The following is a 19,709-nucleotide window of genomic DNA, read 5'->3' as shown; positions in this document are numbered from 1 at the left end:
TGATTCTCATTGTAAGGTGGAAGCTGTTTGGTTGTCTTCCTCAAGTCACAGATGGACAATGGATGGGCTGGCCAGCTGAGGGAAGGGGCAGCCTGGGATGATGTGCCATTTGGCTATTAGTCATATTCCCATTTCTTGTGCCTGTTTGTAGAAATGTGCACGAATCTGCACCTCGTCAGCACGGTGAGCAGTTGCTTTGCAGTCAGGATTTTGTCTTGTACTTTTCCATGTTCCTGAGATTTTATGGACTTTGTAAATGACAGAGCATCTTGAGGAACCTCCTGAGAACTTTGCATTGAAAGGCCAAGCCAGCATCTAGGAACCCGTCCTATAAAGCTGTGATCCCCAACCCCCAGCTGTAGACCTGTAGGGAGGGGTCAGAGGAGGCCGGCTGCACAGCACCACCGCTTGAGCTCCTCCTCCTCCTGTTCACCCCACTCTCTTCTGCGAACAAACTGTCTTCCATGAAACCAAAAAGCTTGGGGGCTGATGCTATAAAGTATAGTTGCCCAAGCTTTGTTTGCTTCAGAGTTTTATCTGGTTTTATGTTTTCAAGTTTCTTGCACTATTGGAGACACTGTATTAAGAATCACGGGAATGTAAAGAAAGAGAAGGAAACGGTCTACAGTGTACTTCAGAAATTGGGTGGGGAGACAGGTTGTGTGCGCTGATGGCTGCAAGCCCGCAAGTGCGTGAAGACTCTGACTTCCCTTGCCTGGGATTACAGCCCGGGTTATGTATGTTCCAGTCACTTTTTATCTATTGTGTACTTTATGGTTTATTCCTGTACTGTAAGTTTGTTCCCTAAGGGCAAGGATTGGGGTTGGGTTTTTTTTTTTTTTTTCCATCTTTATCATCCCACACTACCCAGCTACCCTGAACGCAGTGGCTGACTAGATGGATGGACAGATGGGTGCGTGAATGGTGTTGTAGGTTGGTTCCCCAGGAAGCAGACTCTGAGACGGAGGTTGGCAGTGTGTGGAGGTTTGTTTGGGACTTCTCTTAGGTTTAATAGCTGTAGAAGGCAAGGGAAGGAAAGCGGGTAGAGAGGGCAGAGAGAGAAGCTGAGCGGCAGTGCAGGTTGGGCAACCGCCAAGCCCACAGGGAGCTCTGGGATGGGCTGGAATGGCCCTTCGGAACTGTCCTGAGTTGGAGTGAGGGGCCACACTTTATGCCCCTAAATGAGGCATCCCAGGGAACAGGGTGTGACATTGAGAGGGGCTACTCCTTTCAGTTCTTGAAGAGAAATCAGGGCAGTTTGTAGCAGTGACCACTGCAGGGGGGCTGCACAGTTCTGCAAGGATGTTTCATCAGGGACGGCAGCCCTGTCTACCGGCAGAGTTCAGTGGCTGGTCATTGCACTGTAAACATTAGCTGGACCTCTCTGGCCAGTTGTAAGTTGCCAGATTGAAGTGTCTGCTCTCCCCTCCTAGCTCCGCATCTGTCTGTTCCATCCACACAATCCAACAGCTTTTGCTTGATGGGCTGTTTTGTGTTCCCAGTGGTGCTGGGTGCTGCGGTAGTAGACACAATTAGATATGGCCCTACCTTCAAGTGGTTTGCGGCCATGTTAGAGAAAACACCCAACCAAAACTGAATCTGTGAAATTGGGCAGCACCAGCAATAAATAACATAGGGTGTGGAGCATGGGACAGTGTGATTTACAGTTGGAGGAGGAAGGCTGTCGGAGGTAGAGAGAAAATATATACAAGTTTGTACTTATAAAGCTCTGTTTTCTACATTTTTTTTTCTTAAAAAGATACAGCACCTGCTTTTTCATTCGTCAGCAAAGCCAAATTATAGTCACACTTTCCATTAGCACATTTCTCCAACTGGTTTATCTTCCTCCAAAGTCACCATCAGCTTTCACTTGAATTCACACGTGAATCTCTATAAAGAAATAGTTTTGTTTTGTTTTTTCAGTCACTTGGCTTCCAACTCTTTATGTAAAATGCCTGTGTAGGTGGGTGTTTGGGCTGTATTCTATATAAGTATAGAAGTAAAAAGATAGAGAAGGGTATAAAAGACAAGTTTCCTCTAACAGCTCAATCCAAAAAAAAAAAAAAAAATCATAGAAGGAGCGCAAATACCCTGCAACCCCCATATATAAAGGTATGCTGGAAAATGTTATTTTATTATGTATCAGAAATGGTGTTTTTAGGCAACTTTGTGGCACAAATGCTGAGGCTGCTTTAGAACAGTCTTCACGTTCATATTGGGTTTCCTAAACATCATTGCCTGGGAATAAATCTGAGCCTTTTCATGGAAAATCTACCAGTGTGCAGACTATAAAAATGGAAGACTTGGCAGCACAGAAAGTGCTAGACACACCCTAATAGAAACCAGTATTTTCTAACTTGGTTCTCTGGGAAAAAAAAAAAAAAAAGAGAGAGAGAGAGACTTTCGGTGATGTCTAATATTGCTTTAAACTGTTGAAAAGCCACAGGGGCAGCCACTGGCATCTAGGTTCTGTGTCAAAAGTAAAATATGCTTTCCGTAAAACGATTCTAACCCCGAAAGGAAGCATTTTAGTGATACGTAGATCTGTGGAGACTCCCAGTTTATATTTTTGTAGTAGTGGCATCCAGTTTTGCACGAGGGAGGGAGCTCTGTACAGAGCTGCTGCTGGGGAGCATGCACATCCCACGTTCCCGAGTTGGGCCTGTGGGTTACGCTGGGAAAGTGGCGAAGAAGGAATAGAATATGGGGGGGCTGTCTGCCTGGTGGGCATCTGCGGCAGCTCTTTCCTGCCACATTTGAATCCTGGTTCCTTGGTTTCTTTTGGATAATATTGAGAAAGTGAGAGAGAGAAGACTGAGGTTGGGGGTTAAAGGTTAAAGAAACTAGATCTTTCCCAGCAAGAGCCCAGCCCCAGAGGGCTGGTACTGAATGGAAAATAAAAGTGATATTTTGAATTTGTATTTATTTCATATCAGTTAGCATTTACACTGTATTAGGCACTGGGTTCATTGTTTGTATGGTAGTCTTTTTACCAACCTTCTGGGCTACATACTATAAATAGCCCCATTTTATAGATCAGGAAACTGAGGCACAGAGAGATTGACTTGCTCAGGATTATACAGCTTATCAATGGAAAGGAAGCCAGTCTAACTCCCAAGACTCATCTCTTTTACAAGGCAGACCACAGGTTAGATTGATGGGTGCAGCTATGTTCCCCCACTCAGCTCCCACTGTGCCCAGAACCCTGACCATGGGACCCTTCTGTTGGGTCAGGACATTGTATCTCTTCAAGGCCCTGTTTCAAGCTGTGACACTCCCTGCATTAGCCCAGTAACAGGCAGGTAAGGACTGGCTGACATGGGCTCCAGAATGGGGCTGTGAAGGGCGGTTTGGGAGGGAAGATGGGGAGAGTTTGCACAAAGCTGCTGCAGGAAGAAGGCCCTGGAAGGACTCAGCAGCCATGGGCTGCTTCTAGTTCCTGGGGGCCTGGTAAGAGATGGTGGATTGAAAAGCAGGGTTAAGAGAGGTGCCAAAGACAAATGTTCCTTTTTCAGAGAATGCTTAAATTGGGGCCTAAGCCTTTTTTTTTCTACCCCAACATTTAGAACCATTTCAAATGTAGAATCCCCAGGAGGTGGTGACATTAGGACTTGGCTCAAAGGTGTGACTTCAGCATAGTGGAAAGAACTTGAGATTCAAAGCCCAGGTGACTCAGTTTGGGTTTCCAGTATTGTCGCTTAGTTACTGCTTTTTAGTAACGTTATTTCCTGACCTAAGAAGTCTAAGTTCATGGTAGATTATGTGAAAACAGTAGAAGGAAGAAAATGAGGTTGAGCCCTGAGAGAGGATGCTCTTCTTCCAAAGGAAAGAATGCAGTCCAAAAGCAATCTGGAAAAGATACGAGAGAGCTTTATTTAGAGAGAGGGGGGTTAGAAGAGAACGAGAGTCTCACTTCTGAAATGTTTACCAGGGGCTGCTGAAAACATTTGGTTACACTGCCAGGCAGTGTGAGAATCAGAACTAGAGGCCAGATTCTGTGAATCCTCTCTCCTTCCTCAAAAACATATGTAGTTAAAAAAAAAAAAAAAAAAGGATCTGAGTTACTTTGAGTATTAAGGTATCAAAAAGACTTCTGCTCTTTTTCCTTCTGACATCTTCCATTGGGTTCTCAGCGCTCCCTCCTCTCACCTGCATTTCCCTTCTCAGGTTTCTCCATGCTGGGCACTGTTTGAGGCCAGCCCACCACAGGCCACACCAGTGCTTTCCCCAGCAGCCCCCTTCCCCTGGAGTCAGGCCTGTTCCTCTTTCTCAGTTCAAAGAGTCTGTGTGCAGCCTTCAGACGATTATTTCCTTTTTTTCATATTTAATACCTGAGAGTCATTTGGTAGGTTCTGCAGATGCCCAGGGACAATTGCAAAGGTTAATTTACTTTGTGTTTAAATGGCTATTAACTGTTCTTCAATTATGTTTTATCTTTCTTTGGATTGATTCTTTGTAATTGTATAGAAACTTGTAAACTTGTTCATCTCTGTTAAGCGATGAAGTTAGAAGTTGTAGAAGTTAACTTCCTAAGTCACTCATTGTGTCTCAGTCGAACAAGGCAGGCAGAGCTAAGTGTGCACATGGTCAACCTTTAGAGTGCCCAGAGTGATAGCTGGCGGGAATTAAAACTGCATTTCCTTGACTCTTTCTTTTTAAGGTCTCCGACTGTACAATCCTGGTTTCCTTGTACCTTCCTCAGTTATTATTCTTGCATCCCTCATCAATTTCTTTTTCCTACGTGAGTCCCCAAAGGTAGAGCTCTTGCCTTATTCTTTTCTGACAAAACATTTCCTTTTGGAAAAGATCATTCATTTTTATAATGAAAGTTGTAAGCTTTTGAGAAGCTAAAGATTCCCAAAGCTGTGGTCCAGCCCAGTCCTCACTCCTGAACAAGAGTCCTGACATCCAAAGACCCCAGGCCTCTCCTCACTGCCCAGGGGACACTTCACTACATCCACTTCCTGGCCACTACCTTTCCCAACTCTACTGGTGGCCATGACAGCCACCAAGTCCCTCAAATGAAACCGTGAAGTCATAAAAACAATGAAACATCAGATACACATTTCTCATAGCAAACCTATGACATGCATAAAGCAGGTATTATTATTCCCAGTTTACAAGTGAAGAAACAGATTCACAGTGATTAAAGTATCACGGTCACAAAAGTAGCAGATTTTCACTATTTAATCCCCCCCAAAAATAAAATGAACAGAAATAATTAACTAAAACTGTCTCAAGGGGGACGGGAGCAGAAACAAAACTAAGTACCCAACCTCAATAAGCAACTTTAATATTTAGTCAAACATTTACTGAATAATTAAAAACATATGACATTTCTCACAGTGATTCAGCTGTGAAGAAAAACTAAAGAACATTTGATGATACAGAGAAATGTTCACATTATAATGTTGTACAAAGAGGGCAAAATAGCCTATGATACCACGTTTGCTGTCTGTGTGTGTATACACAAATGTGCACACACGCATATTTGAAGGAAAGATCCCATCACATTCACACAGGGGAACACTTAGAATTGTTTTCGTGCTCAAGCAAAATAAACCACTCTATGTGATGAGTTGACAGGTAACTTTGATTTCCTTCTTAGTACTCTTCCGGCTTTTCCTTCAGTGAGTCCATGTAGCTTTCATCAGGTAATGTGCTTTATAAGTAGCAACCCAGTGAAATACAGGGGCCTGTCCTAGTGCTCACCCTCCTGCAGCCTTGTCCCGAGTCCCTGCATCCTTCTCCTTAAGCTTGCTCTTCCCTCAGTTCCCTGTGCTCCTTTTCCCCCAGAGCAGTCCTCCGTGGCCCTGTCATGGCTCCTCCCAGGACTGCTCCTCTGGTGACCCCACCTTTCACCAGCCCCTCCTCCAGGCCCTCTTGGCCTGGGCCCCAGGTGGGTGATGAGGCTGACAGACTGGCTGCCCAGACCTGCTGGGTGGGTTGTGGACACAGATGTCCTGTCTGTCATGAAGGGTGGCCAGTGCTGTGGGCACCTGGCAGCTCCGACCCTCACTCCCTCTGTGACCCTTCCTCTGTCCATGACCCCATCTTAAATATAAATGACTTTCACTTTTCACATTTTCATTTACATGTATTGACTTTGTGTTGTTACTACTTTTAAAATTAGAAAAAAAAAGACATTGAGAAATCCATTAGAATAGGATTATTCGTTTTTAGGAAGTATTAGTCCATCATTCTTAGAAAAAAAAAATCTATTATTGAGGAGTGGTGTGATATCAAGTGTGCATTTATTTCTGAAGGAATTAGGCAGAAATTTAATTAAGAGTTCCTGGTGCATCAGGGAGCTGAAAATAAGAGATTATGTGGTGTCCCCATGTTCCTTCCTGCCCTTCTGCCTTCCCCCGATTCTGCTCTCACCTACCAGATACAGGTAGCCCTGTTGGGAAGCTCATAGGAGAAAGCAGTGCCTACTGTTTAGACTCAAGTTTGTCAGAGTTTGTAACCTAATTTTCTATTAGTATTAGCCACAGTCACCCTTAATGCTTGCTATTCCCTATCAGCCAGGATTTTGTCTAGCTTCATTTCCTTTCTTGGTTATATTATTTTAAAATGGTTTATTTTTACTCCTTTTCAGATAAAAATTATAATAGTCAGGTACCACAAACATTCTAATCAGTGGCCAACCCCATCCAAGCAGGCCGACAGATTATAATGCAGCTGAAATCCTATCGCCTGGTGATGTCCTGGTCACCTGCCCCTACCCAGGCCTAGGCTAATGTATGTGTTCGTGTCTTCGTTTCTAATAAAATGGTTTTAAAAGTAAAAAAACAACATTTTAATTTTAAAAATAGAAAAAAAGTCTTATGGAATAAGGATATAAAGAAAATATTTTTGTACAGCTGTACCCCACGTGTTTTAAACTAATGTTATGACAAAAGAGTACAGAAGTTAAAAAACTAAAAAGTTTATAAAGTAAAAAGTTATAGTCAGCAAAGGTTAATTTATTATTAAAGAAATGAAACATTTGGAATAAATGTAGCACAGTCCAAGTGACAGTGTTTATAAAGTCCACAGAAGTGACAGTAACATCCTAGGCCTTTGTGTGCACTCCCGGCTCACTCACTGACTCACCCAGAGCAATTTCCAGGCCTGTGAACTCCATTCTTGGTAAGCACCCTAGATAAGCACCCTAAGGTATATCTTTTTAACAATCTTTTATACTGTGTTTTAACTGTACCTTTTCTATGTCTCCATATGTTTCAATACACAAATATTTGCCATTGTGTTACAACTGCCTGCAGTATTCAGTACAGAAACATGCTGTGCAGGTTGGTACCCTAGAAGCAATAGGCTACAGCGTGTAGTGCGAACGTACAGTAGGCTGCACCACCTAGGTGTGTGCGAGTACACTCTATTATGTTCACACAACAGCAAAATCGCCTAACAACGTGTTCTCAGAACACATGCCTAGTATTAAGTGGTGAATGACAATGAATAGACTATGCTTTCTCACCCTTCCAGAACATTTCCTCCCCCCATTTAAGAAAACAAGACCACTCTTTCTTAGTTTTCAAGTAGAAAGCAGTAAAACCTTACTTAGTTCCCTTCTTGGGGAAAGCCATCTTTCCTTACTGTTAAATTGGCAAGTGAGTGAATATGACCACTGTGATTTTTAGAGGAGAGATCAGAGAATATGAGAGGCAGAATGACTGAGATAGGAGTGAACTTGGGGAAAGCAGGTGTGTGCCAAGAATGACGGACAGCTCATCCCAAGACCAGCAAGCGTGGTAGGTGCAAGGACTGTTACCAAACACCCACCCCAGGAGGACAGTCAGTGATAGACCGAGGCCAGGGATGGGTGAAGAGGTCTGTTTCCAGCCATCCTTGGTGTTTTGTTTTGTTTTATTAAAAAACAAGCTCTACATAAAAATAGCTCTACTAAATTGTCATAACCCAATGAGAGTGTCTGAGCCTGAGCAAAGAATGAAGATTGTTGAAAGCAGGTGGCAATTAGGAGCAAGACATCATGCAGGCAGAACCAAGCCTGGGCAGGAGCTAAGAGTGCTGGGCAGATGGTTGAGGAAGTGGGGGTCCTGCGCAGGGGTGCTGCAGGACAGCCCCATTCTCCTGAGAGTCACAGGGCCTAAAGCTGGGCTGCTAGTCACTGCTGCCCTGGCTTTCTTGGGCCTGGCTTAACCCAAGGCAGAAGTGGGGAGCTATCCATTTTTCCCATGCCCCAGAAGCAATTTCTCCTCCTGACTTCTCCCCCGTCTTCCACATCCACCTCATCCTTGGAGTCTGCCCTTCCCGAGCAGTATCTCAGGTGCAGAAGCTGCTCTCTATGTCCTCTGCCTTGGGCCCCCGCACACCCACACAGGCCCTCCAGGCACCCGAGGGATGAGGCAGTGGGAACTCCAAGTTCTGTGGGCATTCCTGGAGACTGGTCATGAAGCATAAATCTTTTTTTTTTTTTTTTTTTTTGGTTTTTGGCCGGGGCTGGGTTTGAACCCGCCACCTCCGGCATATGGGACTGGTGCCCTACTCACTGAGCCACAAGCGCCACCCTGAAGCATAAATCTTAAAAGCTTCCAGAAAGAAAAACCAAGCTATCACCGATGTGCTAGTTTTCTCAATAGCAACAATGAGCACTAGACGACAGTGGTGCAAATGCCTTGAAATTCTCAAGGTGAATGATTTCCGACATAGAGCTCTGGACCCAGGCAAACCATCCATCAAGTGTATGGGTAGAACAAAGTCGTTGTAGGGCACGTTAGATCCCCCTAAATGACCTGACTATGCCCCTTGCGTAAATAGCTACTTAATCGGGAACCTGCCAACAGCAGCCTCCAGACCAAATCAGGCTGTCACCTGCACAATATTCTCGATTTTGCCTTTGGCCCATTTACTCTCTGGACCTTTAAGATGGTTTGCTGAGGCCTATGCTAGACAAAGTGCTCCACTGAAACAGGGAAGTGAGTGAAGAAAGGGGAACTGTGAGATCTTAGAATCAGGACACAAGACAGGAGAGAAGGTGTAAGGATGGAGCAGAACCCAGGTACATCTGGTGGGGAAGGAGAAGAGCCCAGACTTGAGCTAAGGACAGCAGCTCCTGGAGGTGTCCCCAAGGGAAAAAAAGAAAAAGAAAAAAAAAAAAATCTAAGTGGTAGATAAGTTGATGTGTTTGAACATATTGAGAAGAACTTCATATTCTGCTAGGAACTTTGAGAGTGAATTAGCACCAGACAGAAAACTAACCAAAGGATAAGCAAGCTGGCTTGAACTCTGGGAAAACAAGATGAATAAGAAAGGAAATGGAGGCATGTCAGTCAAAGAACGCGCTGTGACTCAGCTATGAACCTGTCTAAATCATAGTGAGGCAACCGCTGAAGTTTGATTTAACCAAATGTTGAGAAAAAACCAAACTGGAAGGTAGAAGGAGACATGAATAGGAACGAAGGCTAAATTGTCACCTTCTATACTAGGAAGTGAAAAGAAAATAAAATCAGGAACAAAATAAACACGTAATTTAAATACACAGAGATAACTATTTATTAAAACACCTAAAATAATTGTTATCCCTCGAAGGAGCCAACATCAGAAGTGGGCCAGAGGGATACATTATTTGGGGGTAAACCTTATAAAATAATTTGACATAAAATAATGTACCTGTATTACTTTGAAAATAAATGTACAAATAACGAAATGAGAAAGAAAGGGGCAGATCAGCGCAGGGGGTGATGCAGTGACCAGGCCCGGGTGGGGAGGGGCATAGTGGGGAACCCCGGGCCCCTGGTTGGAGGAAGCAGGCTCCAGGGTCTGAGGTCATGCTGCTCCAGTTGTCGTTATTGTTCCTGACATGAGTGTGAACGCGTTTCAATAATACGTCAAGACCGAGATGCAATGGACGTTCTCTTGTTTCGATCCCTGACTGTAATTGCTGGGATGTAATCTATGTTTCTTCCTTGTAAGGAGTTCACAGACTGGTGGGAGATAAAAATGCTTGTTCAGGTAGACCGACTACTCTACTGGGTGATGAGAGTGTACTGGGGGGCAGGTGACCGCAGAGAGAAATTGCCCAGAGGTTAGAAGTCCTGCAGTAGGAATGGGGCTGGGACAGGATGAGAGGGCATTGAGTGTCCAAGTCCAGGGACAGAACATGCAAAGGCACACAGGGGACAAGGCATGAGCGAGCTGGAGGAGGGGAGACCTGCATGTGGGCTGGAGTCAGGTTCAGGGTTTGTGAGGCTGAGCAGAAGTTGGTCAGCTGAGTGGCCTCGCGTGCCATGCTAAGGAATCTGGACTTGGTCTTGAAGGGCATAGGAATCCAGATGAGGATGTTACTGGAGAAGAAATCATCAAAGGCTGTTCTCAGCCCAGTGAGGAAATAGAACGGAAGCTGGGGCACAAAGATGAGGAAGGAGGCAGACAAGCATTCCAGGAAGAAATGAGGAGCTCCGTGTAAGGCAGTGTGAGTGAGGCAGAGGAAGGCAGGTGCATCTGAAGGTGCTAAGGACGGTGAGTAGACAGTCTGAGGCCCCATAGATGTGGGCAGTGAGACCAAGAAATAAGGTAAGGATGGGCCCTTGTCTGGACAGGGGGCAGGTGGCAGAGCCATGGAGAATGCAAGAAGAGGGCTTCAGGGGTTTTAAGGAACGGAGCCAAGAGAGTTTTTAAATGTGGAGGGTGAGACATCTGTGAGAACCCAGGCAGAGAGGCCAGGTGAGCATTTCCAGGTGGGAGGAGGGACCCTGGGCTGGGGAGCATGTTGGGCAGGGGTCAGCACGTGGGCAGGGGTAGCACCTCACACTCCAGGAGAGTGCCCTGAGTGAACTCAAGAGAACATCCAGATTTAAAGCACACAGGGAAGATGGAGGAGGGCCAGGAGAGGGGCCCATACCTTAGCAGCAGGGTCTCAGGGATGCCTTTGGTGTTCCCTGTCGGGGACTGAGGATAGTTATCCTATCTACTCCTGCCACTATCCCCTGCAGAACCCCCCATTCATATGCTGTGACAATTGAATGTGCAACTGAAAGACCCTGTGGTGACCTTGGTGAGAGCAGTTACCATTGACTGTGGGAGGAAAACCAGGGAAGGACAAATCCACAGCTCCACTGTCCTACAGACTTTCCCTCCAGCTGACCAGTCATTATTTATTCTTTGAGGTTTGAATGTATTCTTGAGTTCCCACCATGTGTCAGGGATGCCACAGTGGACACGGCAGTCAAAGGTTACCCACTCCTAGAACTGCCAGAGTTCCTTCAGTAGGCCTTGCTGTGGGGAGTTTGTTCAAGGGTGAGGGCGGCAGCAGGGCGTGCCTGGATCTGGAGAGAAGATGGCCAGAGCTAAATGGGTGAGGCCAGGCAGAGGAGATGCTGCCTTCTCGGTGGGGCAGCAGGGATGTAAGGCCCGCAGGAAGAGTTGGCCTTAAGGTTTCAGAGACAGCTCCCACACACATCCACACCAGCACAGGGTGGCTTGCCAGGGCCAAGGGCCTGGTGGGGCTGGCAGTCTGAGGTTTGGCCTGAGGGAACCAAGGCCATCACAGGAAGAGGCCTCATAGAGAGCCAGCACAGCCACCTGCTCTGTGGCTGGGCAGCATTTTGGAGGACAGCTGGAAGCTCCACCGTGAAGGTCCCAGGTGTTTCAGAGCAAGGAAAAAGCAGAAGACATTCCATTTCTGTTGTTTGGCAGGCCCGGGCTGGATTTGAACCCGCCAGCTCAGGTGTACGTAGCTGGTGCCTTAGCCACTTGAGCCACAGGCGCCGAACCGACATTCCATTTCTGAAGAACAGCAAAAGCAAGGAGAGTGGTCGAGGGGTGGCAGAGAGCCAGCATGGAAGAGGAGGAGGCTGTGACCAGTGTGACGATAAAGGGATTTTTTAAAATTCAATTTCTGATACTTAAGAGATTACTATTAAATTGAGAATATAAAACGAATTAGCAGAACCATCTAGTGTGTTTCCTCACTTAACAGACTGAGAAACCAGAACAGTAAAGAGATGGGCCCACGGGCACGGAGCAGGCAGGTTGGGGCAGCCGGAGACGATGGGAGGCCAGACTCTCCCCTCTGCTCCCCGATACTGGCTCAGCAGCGGCGAGTCAGGACCAGGGCTGAGCTCTCTGGTTTACCCAGTGTTTGGGAGCAAATGGATATAACTAGCATCTTGAAGGTGCAGGACAGCCATTCTCAGCATCTTTGAGTGACCATTCCTGGTGACTCAGCTGAAAAGTAACGAAAACTTTTGCTGATACTGTTTTGTATTACCATGAAGTACAAAAAATTTTATTCTGAGCTATTTACTGCCTTAGAGACAAGTATGGGAGAGTTTAATTTTGAAAGGAAGCCGCAGAGAAAGACACATTTCTGAGTAACTTTCTGGAAGTCAAGCCTCCACAGCTAGTCGGCTCCTTCCCTTGAATGGTATCGCAGGGACTCCCCTGGACTCAAGAGTGGTCCCATCACAAGAGGGGTCTCAGCAGATCTGAGAGCTCCAACCATGGGGGACCCGTGGGTGCCATCCCACCTGCCACCTGCAAACTACATCCTTCAATGCTGTCATTCCACAGGCCAGATGTTGACCATGGACATTGGCAGGTACCCCAGATGTGGCTTGATTCACATCCCAGATCTCAAATCCATAGACAAAACCAATTTACTACAGCATGTATACAAGGAAAAGTATCAGCAATGTATCACATGTGCTCCTTCCTGCTGTTCCACATTCACATTGACTGAAATCCAAAAATGTCATTGTACAACATTCGTATCCAATAAAAAAAAAATCAAGTAATACAAGCTGGAGTCTGCCTGCCAGATCGTCCCAGTGCCTTCTGGTTCCTCCTCCCTCACGTGTTCCCACCTCTCCAGTACAAAGCAGAGGGTTTGTGTATCGTGGTATCAATTAATCAGAGCACCTTCTAGTAGCCTGGTCTTGAGGTTTAAATACGCACTGCCACAGGCAGTGAATTGTTTCTTTTTTCGCATGTAGACTGGAGTTTGTTCCATCCTATTCCCTGCTTTTTAACATTTTAGATCCTGTATCTATGCTCCCAAAATTGAAGCATTCCGACCACTGACATTTTGATCGCCTCATTCTCTTTATAATTTCACATATTACAGTGATGGCACGCTCCCACTGGTGTCCCTGTTAGCGGTCTGGTGGCCCGAGCCTGGGATTTGGGGTGCCTGCCGTGGTGGAGAGCAGTTTGTGAGCGGCAGAGAGGGGATCGCCCTGTGCCGTTCCCACGCCTGGCAGCTCCTGAGTATGAAAATAGCTCCTGAGTGTGAAGGGGCGTGAATGGGGAGGCTCCGGGGTGGCAGTAGGGAGGGGTGCTGCTGCCAAGGAGGGCGGGTTCCTGTTCGAGGGAACACGGAGGGCACAGCGGGCGCGTCTGGCCCCGGGTGAGGCTGCTGCCCTGGGGCCAGCCGGCAGCCCTGGGTGAAAGGTGAGGGGGTGTGAGCGCCTGCGGTTCACGTCGGGGAGGCACAACAGATGGAATCTGGGCCTCAAAGAACCACACAGACGCGTCAAATGGCTCACTCCGTCATTCATTACTGGACACGTGGTGAACAGTGTCTGCCGCAGGCACTGTCCTTTGTGTAAGGCGACTCAGGTCTTCTGAGCTTCAGTCCCTAAGAGCTCAGCGCCAGGGGCCGAAGGCAGAGATGCAGCCACGGCGCAGCCCGGGCACCGGCCACGTCCGAGTGGGCGCCAGGGCCACCCTCTCTGCTGAAGGGACGTGAGTGAGGGTGGCCGAGGCTTACGGTGGGAGGGGGCCTCGGCTGTAATGAACAACCTGTGGGCCGCCTCCTCCTGGCTGGGGGTCTGCAGGATTCAGCTACAGGCGGGAGAAGGTCAGGGCAAGCTTGGCAGCCCTGGCACCGCCCCCAGGAAGAACCACCTTGCTCTCAGGTTCTGTGGGGCGCTCTCATTCCTGGCTGTCTTCACCAGCAGGTTTAGGGCAAAGCCACCCGCATGGACAGGCGAGCTGCTTTTTGGCAATAGACGCTGTTAGCCTTTTCCCCAACAGACAGCCTGGGTTCCTGATTTGTAACTTTCTTCAGACACTTTATAGCAAAACCTGGAAAGACTGAAATCTGGGACTGGTAGAAGAAATGGTGGCATACGCTGTCATCGAAAAATGATGATGAAGTGCATTTACTGGCCTGGAAAGATACCCTCAGAAGGCTGAGTGAGAAGGCCGATGAAGAAACAACCTTCACTAATCCCATGTTTATGGATGTTTAAAGCGCATTTGCCTGGCAGACCGTTTGGGAGAATATGTGCGTGCTAACTGGGATGTGCTGGGACTGCAGGGTCTCGTTTTCTTCCTTTAATTTGTCTTTTCTAACTTTTCTTAGAGCACAGATAAAAATGTTTTAATAAAAGTACTAAAGAAAGAAAATATTTTTAGAAATAACTCCTCAGTCTCCCTTCTGAAAATAAAATAAGGAGGATAATATTGGAAATTATACCAGCGGAGAATGTTTATCCCCCCCCCTTTTTTTTTTCCTGACAGTGACCCTACCATTCAGAACAACTACTCTGTGGATGCTTCAGGGAGATAAAAACAACCTAGAGAATTTATGACAGTTGTTAAATGAAGTATCCTAAGTGTGTGTTGTTTTAGGGGATGCTTGCCCTTCTACACCTGAATAAAAGAAATTGATTTCTCACTTCACCACCATTCTGAAAATGTACACTAGACACAAGTGGCTGTATAGGTGAGTTTTACTAAAACCATCAAAAACTGGCTAATCCCCCTCCTTACATAGTATCAGGAAATGGAAAAAGAGAAAAAGCTACGCCATCCATTTTATGGGATTAGTTTACTCTGACATCAAATTTTGACAACTGTACTAGGAAATGGTTATAGACCAATCTCACTTTGGGGCATAGTTGTAAAATGCTAAATACAATATTTACTAATAGAATTTACCAGTGTATTAAATACATGAGCATCATGACCAACAAGGGCTTATCCTGGGAATGCAATTATGATTATAATCAAAAGACTTTTTTTTTTTTGAGACAGAGCCTCAAGCTGTCACCCTGGGTAGAGTGTCGTGGCATCATAGCTCACAGCAACCTCCAACTCCTCGGCTTAAGTGATTCTCTTGCCTTGGCCTCCCAAATAACTGGGACTACAGGCACCTGCCACAACGCCCAGCTATTTTTTTGTTGTAGTTGTCATTGTTGTTTGGCAGGCCTAGGCTGGATTTGAACCCACTAGCTCCGGTGTATGTGGCTGGTGCCTTAGCTGCTTGAGCTACAGACGCTGAACCTAATCAAAAGACTTTTTAATAATAATTGGTTAAATTCACATATTAGAAGAGATATGATCATCTCAGTTGGTACAAAGATAGTATTTGATAAAATTAGATACACATTTCTACTTCAAAGCAAACAAAGCCTTAGCAAAATTGAAAATATATAAGGAAAATTCCTTAACTTAATAAGTGGTATCCGTCAAAACTCCACAGCAGCCATCATACTCTGTGGGGAAATTTTAAAGGCAATCCTGTTAAAGTTAGGAACAAAAACAGAGATGCGCATAGCACTGTTGTTATTCAGCGCTGTGCAGGATGTTCCCACCAGTGTAATAAAGAAAGAAAAAGAAATAGGAAGTAGAAGAAAACAATCATTTTGTGCAGGCAATGTTGTGCACATGGAGAAAAAAATCTAAGAGATGCTACATAAAATATATTATAACTAATAACAAAGCTCAACAAAATTTCTCAACTGGAGATAAACATACAGGAATCACTTGGGTTCCTATGCGTCACTAATAACCATATAGAAACTGTAATAGAAAAAGTTGTACTAATAGTAACACCAAAATTAAGGTACCTAGAAGTAAATCTGATGAAAGATATGCAGAAGCTTTACGGTGAGGACTATAAACAGTATACAGAAGATCTGACTAAATGAGAGATCTTTCATGTTAATGAATGAGAAGATTCACTATCATAAAGATACTAGCTTATCTCAGATTGATATAGGACCTTCATGGCATTTGATCAAATGATTCTGAAATTCATATGGAAGAATACTGAAGACGATTTCTAAGCAGAATGAAGAGATGGAGAAGTGTTCCTCTTTTTTTCTTTTGTGACTTATTATGACTTATTATGAGTTATAGCAATTAAGAAAAGGTGGTATTGGGCAGGGTACGGTGGCTTACACTTGTAATCCCAGCCCTCTGGGAAGCTAAGGTAAGTGGATCACTTACCAGCCTGAGCAAGAGCAAGACCCCATCTCTAAAAACTAGCCGGATATTGTGGGGTGTGCCTGTCGTCCCAGCCACTTGGGAGGCTGAGGCAAGAAGGTCGCTTGAGCTCGAGAGATTGAGGTTACCGTGTGCTGTGATGCCACACACTCTACCAGGGGCAAGAAAGTGAGACTGTCTCAAAAAAAGAAAAAAAGAAAAGAAAGCGTGGTATTGAAACACAAGTATAGGGCAATGCCTGTGGCTCAGTGAGTAGAATGCCCGCCCATATACCGAGGGTGGAGAGTTCGAACGTGGCCCCGGCCAAACTGCAACAAAGAAATAGCTGGCACTGTGGCGGGCGCCTGTGGTCCCAGCTACTTGGGACGCTGAGAGAAGAGAATTGCCTAAGCCCAGGAGTTAGAGGTTGCTGTGAGTCCACGGCACTCTACCCAAGGCAACAAAGTGAGACTCTGTCTGTAAAAAAAAAAAAAGAAAGAAAGACACAAGTACAGTAGCAAGGAGCAGGGGAAGGGGAGGAGGGAGGGCGAGCTCACCTAATGTGCACAATGTGGGGGCGTTCAGCACGCCTCCTGGGTGGGGGGCTCAACTACAACTTGAACTTTTACTATAGAAATGAAAAGAATATAGACTAAACGTTTATACCCTCATTAATTTGACATTTAAAAACTACTCAAAAAAAAAGAAAATGGGGTGTTGATACTGAAATAGACTAATAAAACAGTAAAAATCTCAGAAACTGGTGTATGCAATATGGAAACAATAAGAAAAAGGGGGCCTTTTCAGGAACAGAAGAATGTCAGCTATTCAATAAATAGAATACAGTGGAAGGAGAAAAAGATTCCCAATCTCAAATAATATGTACAAATAGTTTCCAAGTGGATTAAAACCCTAAGTGTGAAAAACAAAACTTTAAAACTTCTGGGAGATACATGGGATTCTTCTATCATCTCATGGCAGGAAAGGAATTTTTAAGGCTCGGCGCCTGTGGCTCAAGCGGCTAAGGTGGCAGCCACATACACCTGAGCTGGTGGGTTTGGATCTAGCCCAGCCCGCCAAACAACAATGATGGCTAAAAAAAATAGCCGGGCGATGTGGCAGGCACCTGTAGTCCCAACTAATTGGGAGGCGGAGGCAGGAGAATCGCTTGCGCCCAGGAGTTGGAGATTGCTGTGAGCTGTGATGCCATGGCACTCTACCCAGAATGATAGCCTGAGGCTCTGTCTCAAAAAAAAAGGAAAGAAATTTTTAAAATGAGATACAAAAATCTTTTCAAGTAAAAGATTGATCAATTTGACTATATTAAAATTTAAATTTTATGTGTGACTAAAGACACCATCATAAGGTTAAAAAGTAATGCTACTGACAAGAATGATGTAATTGTACCTCATGTGATCAGCAGAGGATTACAATTCATAATATATAAAAACTCCTACAAATTGATAAGGAAAAGACATAGAAAATGTCTATGAAAAAAGTATTGAAAAAAAGTGAGTAAATTATATGAATAAACAATGCACAGAAGAGAAAAACTTGAATGCCCAATAAACATGAAAATATATTGAATCTCAGTACCAAGCAGGAAATGCATATTAAAATAAGATACCATTTTGTACCTATCAGACTGGCAGAAATTAAAAAGCTAGATGATTTGAAGTGTTGATGAGGAAGTGGAACCCCAGGAACTCAGACATTGCTGCTGGGAGTGAAAATTAGTGCAATGTCGCTGGGGAAAGTAATTGGCAGCCCTTGCAACAGGACTTGGCAGTCAAGATCTAGATACAGAACTGGGGAGGCTGCTGTGTGTTTGCACAAGGGGACACGTATGTGGACTTGTTTGCCTGCAGAAAGTGGAAAGAACTTAAATTGCCCGTCAACAGAAAACATGAATATATAAAATATTCATATAAGCAACTTAATGGCTAAACTAGATAAATCTTGAAAGCAGGAAGTTGAATGCAGAGTTGCAGAAGGATCAGTGTAGTATGACACCTTTTATTGGAAGCTTAAAAATACTCCAAACAAACTAAAAGTTGACCTTCTATTTGATCCTTCAATTCCATTACTAGGTGTCTAACCAGAAGAACAGAAATCATTTTACCACAGAGCCGTTTGCACCAGAAGGTTTATTGCAGCTCAATTCATAATTGCCAAGTCTTGGAACCAACCCAAATGCCTGTCAGCCCATGAATGCATTAACAAATTGTGGTATATGTGCACCATGGGGTACTATTCAGCCATAAACAAGGTGGAGACTTTACATCTTTTATGTTTATCTGGATGGAGTCAAACCACATTCTTCTTAGTAAAGTTATCTCAAGAATGGAAAAAAAATATCCAATGTACTCAATACTAATATGAAACCAATATATAAACAAGAATGTGTTCATACAAATGATAAAACCCAAATATAGTCTAGCAAGGGGGTGAGGTGAGGAGGGAGAGGGGAAGGGATGGGGGAGAGCAATTGGTAGGAGGAGGGAGGGTATTGAGGGTATTCGAAAACACATCACCTCCTGAAGTGCAGTGAGATCTGAGGAGGTGGAGGCAAAAGAGGAGTTAAAAAAAAAAAAAAAGGCTTTACCTCCCTCTTTGAGGGCGAAGTATTAAGAATGGTTCTATCTGGGTGGTAGCCACAAGTGTTCCTTATCTTACCTTCTGTTTTGTCTGTGTGTTTGATTTGCTTTGTTGTTTTTAAAAAAATAATTCTTGCAGGAAGAAAAAACTGCTTAATCGCCATCTTAAAGTGGGCAATAATTCAAAAAACATTTTTACTAATTGCCATTTGTCACCCCATACATAGCAGTCAGTGCAACAGGCTGAAGTCCAGGACTCTAGGGCTGATTCTGGGGCAGACTGCCCCATCTAGCTCTGCCGCTCCCAAGTGGCAGGTTTAGACAAGCTGCTTAATATCTCTTTGCCTTGGTTTCCTGGATGCAAAATGCTTCTGTTGCTGCTGCTGCTATTAGTGCCTACTTCATGGAAGTGTTGCAAGAAGATGATAAATTACTATGCCTACAGCACTTAGAAAAGCAAGCACTGTCTATATCGGTGGACTTTACTATCATGATGCCTAGGTATAATCCACCATTCAGAGAGACACTAGTTATTTATGAGATGCAAGGGGGGTATAGGGTGGGATAAGCTTTGTTTAAGGAAATCGTATAAGTAGATGTTGTTTGTAGGGATGGTTGCTCTTCTGCAGTGAGACAAAAATATCTCTCCGATCTCCAAAATTAACCTGTTGATTTGGAGATGATTCACCACCCCCCAGTGATTTCACAATTATCTGCTTCAGTTAGCTCTGATAAGTAAAATTATCAAACACTCATTCACTTTTCAGAGCTGTACAATCAATATGAAAAACAAAATCAGTATAAAACTCTGTTGAAATATGTAGAATTCCCTCTAAAAATGAAAGCTACATCTCTACTCATTTTGATGAATCTATGTGGTATTTTTCTATCACATGAGACTGTCCCCTTTGTATTTAAAAAAAATGATGAAATGTA

The 19,709-nt window shown here is 44.6% G+C and overlaps 1 protein-coding gene across 1 annotated transcript in view; it reads left to right on the top strand.

Annotated features, from left to right (window-relative positions):
- TNFAIP8L3 (TNF alpha induced protein 8 like 3) overlaps window positions 1-19,709 on the top strand; it is a 36,011-nt gene that overhangs the window by 4,735 nt on the left and 11,567 nt on the right. Inside the window, exon 2 of the mRNA XM_053595484.1 lies at window positions 18,267-18,405. Coding sequence (XP_053451459.1) covers window positions 18,384-18,405 — 22 coding nt within the window. The 5' untranslated portion in view covers window positions 18,267-18,383. The remainder of the gene's footprint in view (window positions 1-18,266; window positions 18,406-19,709) is intronic.

Source organism: Nycticebus coucang, chromosome 6 (assembly GCF_027406575.1).
Source record: "Nycticebus coucang isolate mNycCou1 chromosome 6, mNycCou1.pri, whole genome shotgun sequence".
NCBI classification, from domain to species: domain Eukaryota; kingdom Metazoa; phylum Chordata; class Mammalia; order Primates; family Lorisidae; genus Nycticebus; species Nycticebus coucang.
The sequence above is the reverse complement of the archived record's forward strand: the minus strand, read 5'-3'. Positions and strand labels throughout refer to the sequence as shown.